This window comes from Helobdella robusta, assembly GCF_000326865.2.
Source record: "Helobdella robusta unplaced genomic scaffold HELROscaffold_49, whole genome shotgun sequence".
Taxonomy (NCBI): domain Eukaryota; kingdom Metazoa; phylum Annelida; class Clitellata; order Rhynchobdellida; family Glossiphoniidae; genus Helobdella; species Helobdella robusta.
Window position 1 is genome coordinate 367,965 of NW_008705246.1, and position 11,974 is coordinate 379,938.

The 11,974-nt window shown below is 35.2% G+C and overlaps 2 protein-coding genes across 2 annotated transcripts; one reads left to right on the forward strand and one right to left on the reverse strand.

Annotated features, from left to right (window-relative positions):
• Nucleotides 1-1,353: 1,353 nt before the first annotated feature.
• On the reverse strand, nucleotides 1,354-2,738 carry HELRODRAFT_178646 (hypothetical protein; the record flags this gene model as incomplete). Its single annotated transcript, XM_009026743.1, has 2 exons — nucleotides 1,354-1,715; nucleotides 2,711-2,738. The coding sequence occupies 2 exons, from the start codon at nucleotides 2,736-2,738 to the stop codon at nucleotides 1,354-1,356; spliced, it is 390 nt and encodes a 129-aa protein (XP_009024991.1).
• A 2,312-nt stretch (nucleotides 2,739-5,050) lies between these two features.
• On the forward strand, nucleotides 5,051-7,253 carry HELRODRAFT_178647 (hypothetical protein; the record flags this gene model as incomplete). Its single annotated transcript, XM_009026744.1, has 4 exons — nucleotides 5,051-5,216; nucleotides 5,548-5,621; nucleotides 6,245-6,277; nucleotides 7,170-7,253. The coding sequence occupies 4 exons, from the start codon at nucleotides 5,051-5,053 to the stop codon at nucleotides 7,251-7,253; spliced, it is 357 nt and encodes a 118-aa protein (XP_009024992.1).
• Nucleotides 7,254-11,974: the final 4,721 nt, after the last annotated feature.

Genomic DNA, 11,974 nt, shown 5'->3' on the forward strand with positions numbered 1-11,974 from the left:
TATAATTTCATCTGCCGATACATAAACACAAAAAAATGAATTCGAAACCCTGTTTCGAAGATATAATTTCTTATTATTATCAACGTTAAAGGATTTCGTCAAATTTGGTGCTATGTTTACGAAATGTTCATTTAGAAAATTTTCAAGATCTTCTATTAGTTGGTCGTTTGAAGTTAATTGAATACTATAACCGTGTCTACTAGAAATATTTGAAACTTCTTTTATAATTGACCATATTTTTCTAATGTCTGTTTTATTTTGCTTAATTTGTTGAAAATAATATTGACGTTTTGATTTCGTTATCAACTTTGTACAAAATTGACTGAAGCTTTTGAATTTTTCATATTTTTCCTGAACAGGATTTTTCAGAAACATTTTGTATAAATATTTTTTTTGTTGATCATTTTTTAAATATCTTTTGATATCTATGGTTTTTGTTTCATCAAAAGTTTTTTTTCTTCAGTGATTGTATTAAACACGCATCATAGAAACAGGACTGAAAAATTTTGATAAATCTTTCAAAAGCCATATCAACATTTACACACCCAAAAACGTGGCTCCAATCTGATGACAGTAGATGTTCATTTAATTTTCTTATACGATGTGCTGAGAAAGAAAACCTGTTTGAGGACGGAGATTCTAGTTGGTACGTGAATGGTTTGCACCAGACCATATGAAATCATTAACTGTTGTAATTTTGTTTTGTCTCTAGAACCAACTGAATTAAAGCAATCAATATTGAAATCACCAGTGATGAATAGCGATTTATTTTCTAAACTTAATAAAGTTGTTGCTTCTTCTAAGTGGCAAAAATATTTATCTAAATTGTAAGAATGGAGATCGATACGTTATAATTATTATTTTATTTTTTCAGGTTTTTGGTGACAAATTTCTAAGACCAATGTTTCAAAATCAAGCGGAAGTTTTTTATTGATTTCATCACGAACCTTGCAGTTTAACCTATCTGATATATAGCAGCCGACACCCCCTCCCAATTTATGTTGTCGATTTTTGCAAAAAAAATTATATCCTCTTAAGTTTACTAAATTATGGTTTTCACTACGCAGCCAAGTTTCTGATATAGCAATAACATCAAAAAAAACATCCAATTGATCGATAAAATCTTCTAGTTCTGACAATTTATTGATGAGACTTCTTATATTTAGATGAATCAAATTAAAATTTATACCACTGTTAATTTTATTATTTTTACTATAATTTGCATACGTTGATTTAAAATTGTTTATACATGAATGAAAATTACACATTAATTTAAATTTATTTTGAATTTCATTGTAGTTATCAGTTTCATCTTCATCTTCATCATCATCATCATCATCTAGGATATTTAGCTTATCCATCTTTCTTTGTTTTTTCAACAGTAACTTGAGCTTTTTTATTAAATTGCCACTCGCGCACTATAATGTGTTGCGGCAATATCGCTGGGTCCTTTATTTTTTTAACGTCATTTCTATCAATGCAAACTCTGAACATAGAGGACTCTATATCATCTTTAGTTTTATCATCAGAATAGTTGACTGTGTTGTTATCAATACTATTTTCAGATGCTGTCGATTTTTTCTTAAACTGTTTAACGACTGGATAGCATGATAAAACTCTAATCCCGTTAGTAGTCAGATATTCTTCGACATCATTTCCGTGGCATTTGCTAATGTTGCTTAGACAGAAAACAGATTTTTTAATTAACTCTTTGTCTGTATATATGTATATATATATATGTATATATATATGTATATATACATATATATATATATATATATATTCCACAAGAAATTAAAGATTGTAACAATTTGCATCTTTTTAAAAATAAACTGAAAAATTTTTTAATTACGAAAAGTTCTATTTTTCAAGGATAATAATGTATATGTATATATATATGTATATAAGTGTGTACATATTTCATTAACATTGATACATTTTCTCCTATTGACAATTTTATTTTATCATTGAGAAGCAATTTTGAGCTGCACGGTGGCCGAGCCCACAAGAATTAATTTTCTTTTTTTGGTCTCCGAATCATTCATGCTTTTGTTTTGTTTGATTGAATAAAAGTGATTTGATTTGATTTGAAAGTGATTTGATTTGATTTGATTTGATATATATATATATATATATATATATATATATATATATATATATATATACATGTAATGGAAACAATTACGACGAGAGATATTGAGAAAGTGTGAGAGAAAAAAAAGAAAAAATAAAGAGAGTGAGGAAGAGAGGGGACGAAATAAATATATTATAGGGATAAGTTGACAGAGCTTGCACAGCATGTACATAAATAAACATTTAATGACATATAAACTGGAAGAGTGTGTGTGTGGACGTGTTGGTTGTTGTTGTTGTTTGCGATGTGTTCGTTCGTTCGTTCGTTTGTTTGTTTGTTGGTTCGGCTTTGAATTAAATTTGTTTGTGTTTCTGTTTTTTCCAAATGTCTTACATGTTTGTTTGTTGGTTTGGCTTTTTAAACAGTTTGTCTGCTTTTCTCTGTGTTTGCATTATTTGTTTCCGTTCGTTCGTGTAGCAAGTGTTTGCTTCTTTGTTCGCTTGTTAGAAAACTTGCCTGTGCCTTCTATTCAACAATGTTTTAATTAAAAATTTACTTTATGAAATCAATGAAAACATCATCTCACTAACACTAAATGTGACCTGACTTGGAAGGGAGTAAACATTTTAGCCCAACTTCTAATGACATTCCACGACACTTTCATGTTGAGAATCGTTGAAAATTACATAACTCAAATGTCAATAGGCATTGCTATGTGTGTATATTGAATAGATTTTTCTATTAAACTGAACACTACGTTGATGTCATTTCATCATTCATCACGTCAGAGACATCCACGCAACGCATCCAATCCACACAACATCCGCCTTGCATAACATCTTCCTAACAATACACATAAACAACAACACATATAAACACTAAAACACACACACAACACATACACATACCAAAACACATACACAACAACACATATAAACACTAAAACACATACACAACAACACGCACACATACCAAAACACATACACAACAACACATACAAAAAAAACACATACACAACAACACATACACATACCAAAACACATACACAACAACACAAATAAACACCAAAACACATACACAACAACACGCACACAAAAACGACAACGCACATGCACATATCCCATCTTTCGTCACACTTACAAAGTTTTAAAGGGGATTGTTCACTGAAACTTCATCACTTTGTATTAATCAGTTCATATAAACACAAACCTGAAAGCATTTTAAAGCTTTCAATTTGAAGTTTTGTCATTATTATTCGTTGGTGGAATCGGTTTAACAAATTTCTAAAATTTAAAAAATAATGTAAACAAATGTATGAATAAGTGAGTGAGCGAGTGAATGAATGAATGAACGAATGAATAAACAATTGAACGAACGAATGAATGAAAGATTGAATGATTCAATAATTGAGTAAATGGATGAATGAATGATTGATTGATTGAATGGATGAATAAGAAAGCAGAATAATGATTGATCGACAAAGTGGAAGTTGAGTGCATCAACTCGGCAAAAATAAGATCATCCCCTCCCTCCAGCCGGTCTTTCCATCCTCCTCTCCATCAACGTGAGAGATGCCTTCCAACAATCTTCTCTCAGACTGTGGACTGAAACTTCGTGGTGGAAGCTCTGATGAGACGTTTTGCAAAATCATTCACGAGGAACTGAATAAGATGGATGGATGGATGGAGAGATGGATAGATAAGTGGATGGATGGATGGATGGATGGATGGATGGATAGATAAAAATATGGATAGATGGATGGATGGATGGATGGATGGGTAGATGGATGGATGGATGGATGGGTGGATGGGTGGATGGATGGGTGGATGGGTGAATAGATAGATGGATGGATGGATGGATGGATGGATGGATGGATGGATGGATGGATGGATGGATGGATGGATGGATGGATGGATGGATGGATGGATGGATGGATGGATGGATGGATGGATGGATGGATAAAACATTTGATGCGTCTTTATCAGGAGCAACTGGGAGGCACCGACATGGGAGGACAAACAACATCACATCCGTCAGCACATTCATTTGCTTCTGCTTCCATCAGGACTGATTTTAAAAAATTAATGGCTCCGTTAGTTGGTCGTTCATGAAATGCTTGATTGGTCTGCTTCTAATTGATGGATTGGTTATTTGGCTAAATGATTAACAATGAGTAATTATAATATTTTCATCTTTATTTCGCGATTGAAAATTTTTTATATGTTCAAAACATTTAAAAAAAATACAGTTAAAATAATTTTTGGGGAAATTAATAAATCAGAATTTATAAAATTACGGGGCTAAATAAGAACAAATAGCAAGTGAGTTGTAGAATGCGAAAGGTCAAAATGCAGCCACAAATATTCCCACCCAGGTCTGCGTAGATGTTGCAACAAACACATTCGAATCTTCAGTCACATCACTATACACACACACACACACACACACACACACACACACACACACACACACACACACACACACTCACACACACACACACACACACACGCACACACACGCACACACACGCACACACACACAAACAAATAAACACGAATACCGGCAGAACAATACTCCCTCACATGCACACGCACGCATGCCAGCTCTGATTCGTACCTCACAAAGCAGCACTTTCAGGCCGGTCGTCAACATACACTCACGCACACACATACAAACAAATATTTTTCAATCCCCACATAATACATACGTATGCGTATGTACAAAAATAAGAAATGAGAATATGCAAGTGCATTACACACACACACACACATACAAACATACCTGCAACCACACAACAAACATTTTTTGTAAAAATGCTCTACAGTTGAATATATGTGTTGTGTGTGTGTTTGTTGGGTTTGTTGTGTGTCTTGCGTGCGCGTGCGCGCGCGTGTGTGTGTGTGTTAGAAATGACGATGGAATGCCCGGAACAGGAATGGAGGCGCATAGAAAAAGAGAATGGAGACTTAATCAATAATGCACTGCTTGAGAGGACCAATGAAGATTTATCTCAATCCACATTTCAAGGCCGAAAAATGGCGGGAAATCTTGAGCCCCGGAACGGAACGGCGTCCTGACTTGCAGCTGACGTATGAGCGTTTTATGGAGCAGTCGATGTCCCAACCGTTGTGTCGCGCGATAAGTAAGTTTGTAATGTTTTACTGTTTGCGAGGCAACGTTGCATTGTAAGGCAACCAATGTTACGTTGTGAGACAACCAATGTTATGTTGTGAGACAACCAATGTTACGTTGTGAGACAACCAATGTTATGTTGTGAGACAACCAATGTTATGTTGTGAGACAACCAATGTTATGTTGTGAGACATGTTGTCAGACAACCAATATTCTGTTGTGAGACAACCAATGTTAAGTTGTGAGACAACCAATGTACCTAATCACTGTTAAATTATGAAACAAATAAATTAAAAAATAGAATAACAAATCTAATAAAAGACGAAAATAGCAAACAACAGGTCAGCCAATTTGCATTCCAATTCAACGTTATAGGTTGGTTGTTGTCCACAAGATGGTCTATGCCCTGCCCAACGTATTATTTAAATAAATGAAAATGTTAATTCAAATTGATTAAATTAAACATATTACTGAAATTAAAAAAGATGAATAAAAAAAGATGCTATGTAAGAGGTAGCAGCGTCCAACTCGGGCACAATCGACAAACATCCACACACGACAACCTCTTCTACACAAACGTTTATTGTCTGCATGCAAAGTAACACATATTCAATACATTACATACAACAGCTCATCACATACGATTACACATACAACATCACATACAACCTCACATACAACTTACACATACAACTTACACATACAACTTACACATACAACTTACACATACCAACCTCACATACAACTTACACATACAACTTACACATACAACTTACACATACAACATCACATACAACCTCACATACAACTTACACATACAACTTACACATACAACTTACACATACAACTTACGCATACAACTTACACATACAACATCACATACAACCTCACATACAACTTACACATACAACTTACACATAAAACTTACACATACAACATCACATACAACCTCACATACAACTTACACATACAACATCACATACAACTTAAACATACAACCTCACATACAACTTCAAATACAATGTTTTCAACCCTTAGAGAAGCACACAAGAAAGCACACTCGGCGAGAAGGTACGCATGCTTATACTTCACATGCACTGCACATGCACGCACATTTTGTACGTGCATATCGCAGTCGAATTTTTGCATTTTGAAGATTTCAAAACTTCTCACGGACAATTAATTTCTTTAAAAAATACTCTTCAATATTAAAAGAATCTCAAGAATGTTTCATTTTCAAAATTCAGTTTTTTTTATTGACAGAATTTATTTCAAACAAATTAAATTTTTTCTCTAAATTTAAAATATGAAAAAATGATTTTTCTTTATCATGTTATACTGATATTTATTTGGAGAAATTTTGTGAAATGTGACGTCACTTGGAAAGGTTGTGCAAAAGCGTGAAAATTTGATGAAAACCAACAAACATTTGGGAGATATTTAATTGTGCTCACGTGTGTTTGTTTGTGTGTGTGTGCGTATGTGTGCGTGTATATGTGCATGTATGTATATGTATGTGTGTGTGTGTGTGTGTGTATGTATGTGTATGTGTGTGTGGTTGTGCGAGCTGTGTACGTACGTCGGGTCATTAAACATGCAACTGCACATGTGTTTTTTTAGATGTAGAATTGTTGATTATTGTGTGTTTAATTTTGTGTGTGTGTGTGAATTGTCGAATGCGTGATTGGTTGGTTGAGTTGTGACGAGAAGTGCTGTAAGTTCTGTCGGATGTGGAACACTTTTTAATGTTCATTAAAACACATTTGCAACTACAATCTTTTTGAGCAGTTTCTATAAATTTTCTACAGCATACGAAAATATCTCTACAAAGATTAAGTTGAAAAGGGAAAACTCTTGAAAAATTATTTAAAAGTAATTTTCTTAATAATTCATAATGTTTTGCTGATGCATGTCTGACTGAATACAAATGTTCGTTAATATTTCCATCGCGTTTTAATGCCAGGGAGGAGAGCAGATGTTCTCAAGGAAGTGGATGGCAGACCAACAACAAGCACCAGCACGAAGTCACGGGCTGGCTGCTTTATAATAATTCACCGAATTTAAACAAAAACTTTGAAATAAACTTTCATTTTTTAGAAAATAAAATTTCATTTAAAAAGGTGGCGATCATAAGCCAACAGTTTGATCATTCCATGTGGGTGTTTAATTAAATGCTGTCAGTTTTGTAACGTCTGTTTCCAAAACCATTCAATCGAATCATCATCATTGACATGCCGTCAAAGTTGTCTATAGCAACAGCAATTATAAACTATGTATTACCATGAGGTCAAATAAGATTTTGAAGCGCCAGAGTAATTACAAATATTCTATCTGCCCCCACTGCATGCAAATATGCGCATATCCACCTATTTTATGGGGCCTCGGTCATTGAAGCGTTGCCAGGAAGGTGTCAAAAAGTTTGAAAAAATGATGATCTGTAGGGAAAAGGTCTGGGGAGTATGGTAGGTAGGATAGAATTTTGTAGCCCAAGTTTTTCAGTTTTTTCAGCGTTTGTTTTGCAACGTGCGGTCGGGCATTGTCATGGAGAACTGGACATTTTCTGTTGACCAATGCTGGACGCACATACCGTATTTTTTTGTGCATCTCGTCGATTTGCTAACAGTACTTCTTTGCAGTCATTGTTTCATTTAGGTTTAAGAAGCTGTGATGGGTTAATACATCTCCTGACCACCAAAGAGTCACCGTGATTTTCTTCGAAAGCAGGTTTGGCTTTGGGAAGTGTTTTGAATGTTCATCTTAATCCAACCACTGAGTTGAACGTCGGCGGTTGTCGTAAAGGATCCATTTCTTGTCACAAGTCACAATTTGATCCAGAAACGGATTGCTTTTGTTTCGTAAAAGAAGAGATAACGACACTTTGAAACGAAAGTTTTTTTTGCTTTCGCTCAACTCGTAGGGAACTCACTTATTCAGCTTTTTAACTTTTCCAATTTGCTTCAGGTGGTCACAAATTGTAGTGCTGTCAACGTTAAGATCCTTTGCAAGTTCTCGTGTGGTTTTGTGCGGTTCTTTTTCAATAATTGCTCTCAATTCGTCGTTGTCAACCCTACATTGTCTCCCTCGACCATCTTCATCCTCGAGGCTAAAATCACCAGAATGGAATTTGTTCTTACAGTGTGGTTTTTTTAAAAGTACTTGCATCCCAATGCTTGGATAACATTTTGAGTGCCTCTGAGGAATTACGGCCGTGTTTGAACTCTTGAAGCAAATCATGCGAAATTCCCGCTTCGACAACATTTTTTAAAATGCTTAAAGGCCGATGAAATAAAACACCACGCTACTCATTCCAATGTGTTTACATAGATAAATAACTACATCTTTAAATGCTATGTAACATTCAGTGGTAGTCAAAAATAACTTCCTAAAAATGACTCCAAGATGTTGAACCTAGTAAAATGCCACATTATTGTCCCTCAACCTAATATAACCTTAAAATCAAACCTTACACGTCTTAAACTAGCTAAATTTTTATTTAGTGAAAGCCGTTATAATATACTGATAATGATAACGATGGTGGTAATGATGATGTCCGAGCACGATCAGTTTAATACGATGCGTCGACTTTTGTACTTTCGATAACTGGTCTGTAGAACTTTTCATGTTAAGGTGTGGCGAAGCGTGGTTTCATGTCGTCGTCATCATCATCCTCATCATCATAAACTCATCGTTATCATTATATTTTTTGAATTATCATTACAACACCCCACCACACCACACCACACCACACCACACCACACCACACCACACCACACGTCTGCACATTTCAAATCTTAACAAATGAGGTTTCGCTGAAACCGGCGCACGGGCATCGCCCGTAATCATATAATTAATATTGATGGAACATACACATTACCGTTAATATTAACATCAATAATAATAATAATAATAATAATAATAATAATAATAATAATAACCTCGAAAAGAATAACAGTAAGATTATCACCGATAAGATTAATAACTTGTAAGAAGGATGTGACTGACGATGAAGTTGTGAAGAAACTCGCTGAGGTCGCTGTGGAAATGTATGAGATGCCTGGTTCGGCTTTTTATTTAATTAATCAATAAAGATGATTCAATAGTTGAAGTTATTTTTCAAGATCACTTCCATGCGATCATGTAGAGAATGATAACTTTCGTCCATGTTATTTTCATGTCTCAATTCATGTGGTGAACTCGAGTGAACATCAAGTGAACGTTTAGCGAACAGTAGTGAACTATGAACATGGGGTGAACATACAATGATTGTGTGACAAAGATGCGGCAAACATGTAAAAATGAAGTGGCGATTGATGGGTCAGCTCAGGCGATGACAGGGCGCGTGTTCATTCGTTAGGGCGCGGACCATGGCCTGCTGCAAATAATTTCTGTCCAGAACTCAAAGATTATCCGTTTTCGTCATCAGCACCAAAGTTCAAACGTAGTAACATTATTGTCAGATTTGCCTAAAAAAGACCAAAAACATTGAATGAACATGGCATGAACATGGCATGAACATTGAATGAACATAGCATGACCATTGAATGAACATGGCATGAACATGGCATGAACATTGAATGAACATGGCATGAAAATTGATATAAACATGTGATGAACATGTGTAACAAAACTCATCAGCACAGCAGTGGACAGCAGGAATGAAAGCGGAGTGATGCATGACGATTAGCCTCAGATGACGTTTCTTATGTTTACCTACATACATCCGCATCAACATTTGTATCCATACCAACATCGCATATCCAACACATCTGCATTTTTATTCATATAAATAGTCGGTAAATTAGGAGCGGCATGTCTAGTCTGGCGACGTTGTTGTTGCGTGCTGACCTGGTTCAAATGCTATCAGTTCGAAACAAAAAAAACTCCAACACGAGTTGGGCATTCATGTGATGAGGCTGGCTTGAGGCGCATGCAGTTTGTTAACCCTCGTGTGGATGTGTTTGTGGCACGAACGTTCACTTTCAACCTCAATAGACAAAAGAATTTTTTTTAAATAAGCAGTCATGATTGTAGGAACTGCAAGCAAACAAAAACAATTACTCGTACCACGTGGCACGTCCACTCATCAACATTTAAAGCTGGCTCGCAATCGAGTTCTCCGCCAGTCCAGTGTCTGCAGGCTCGTCTGTAGTTTGGTTTGAAACAAAAACATGTTTGCGGGCCGGTGGATTCGATCGGGTCGAACTTTTAAAGAGGGAACAAGTTCAATTTTTTGCTTTTATGTATTTATATGTATGCGTGTGTGCGTGTGAGTGTGTGTTTGTGTGTTTGTGTGTGTGTGTGTGTGTGGGTGTTTTAAATAGCCACTTGTCATCATTTTAAATATTTAAATATAGTTAACAAATTTCGATGCTACTTTTTGAAGCACGTTGTGCAGGCAAATTTTTTTCACAGCCACCGTTGCTCGGCTGTCTGAAGTTATAAAAAAATGTTTGCAGACGCAATGGAGATTTAATTTTAAACACGAAAATTTACTGAAATTTTAAAATTTTTATTTTTCTTCCGTCGTGTTGCAACTCAGTCACACGTGCAACCAAGATAAAGGGACGCAAACACTGGGAGTATTTGCACCAAGGGTACTACACATGGAATAAATACGTGCACACACACGCACACACACATATACACCTACAGAGACACACACGCAGTCACACACATACAGAATCACACACGAACATATAAGAATGACATAAACATAATTTGAGAGTAACCACATAAGCTCTTGGTGCTCTTGACTGAGTGTTTGTTGCCAAAAATATTTTCAACCTGTACAAGTGTACACTCGGAGATGTGAAGAAATTCTGTTTTTTATTTCTCATTTTTATTAAATTATTTTAACAAAATTCTGAGAAACAAATTTACTTATTTTCGGGCGGTTCTACTTTTTTTAAATTTAAAAATTGCAATCGGTTCTGCTGCTTCTGCTGCCACCAACTCCTTTTCAATAGAGAAAACGAAACGTCAAATTAAACGAGAAATTTGAGCAGTTTACTGTGGAGGTGATGTGTTGGATGCACTGTTCAGTAGCATGTCACTTCGTTGTTTTTCCAATGTAGACGAGTTTCTAACCGCATCCTGGCCATTATTTTGACATTTTTTTTCAAATTTGATGGTCCCCTCTGATGACGACCGGGCACAACTGACGAGTGCGAATTTTGTGCCAATCCAAATTATGATTCATCTTCTTCATTCATTCGTTTTATTAAAAAATTAACTACAGCAGGTGAAATATCACAAATTGCTGGCGTAGGTTTCTGAAAACATTTCAGTTGATTTCTTGCGTGCTATGTTTTCCATTGAAGAAATTCATTAAACAATTCCAACTCATGCTGTGCAGTATGTGTTGAACAGGGACGCACTTTAAGACTTTTGAAACATGGGATAGATAAATGCCCAACATCACATTGAGCAGAGTTAACAAAAGTGAAACAAAAACTCAAACTCTATTAAAATTCACCATTTTTGGAACTTCGCATACGCTGCATTTGATGTGATTTCTATCTTGAGGTTTGCAGTTTGCACGCAAAATTCACAAACTTGTGAAATTTCCTAGCAGCATCAAACAATTCCAACCCGACCAAACTAATTTTATGAAACGAAGTACGACTTTGAAAAAATTATTTGAAAAAATTAATACAAGACCGACTGAAGACTTATGCATACTTACATTACAATATATAACATATATAACATTTGTATATATATATATATATATATATATATATATNATATATATGTGTGTGTGTGTGT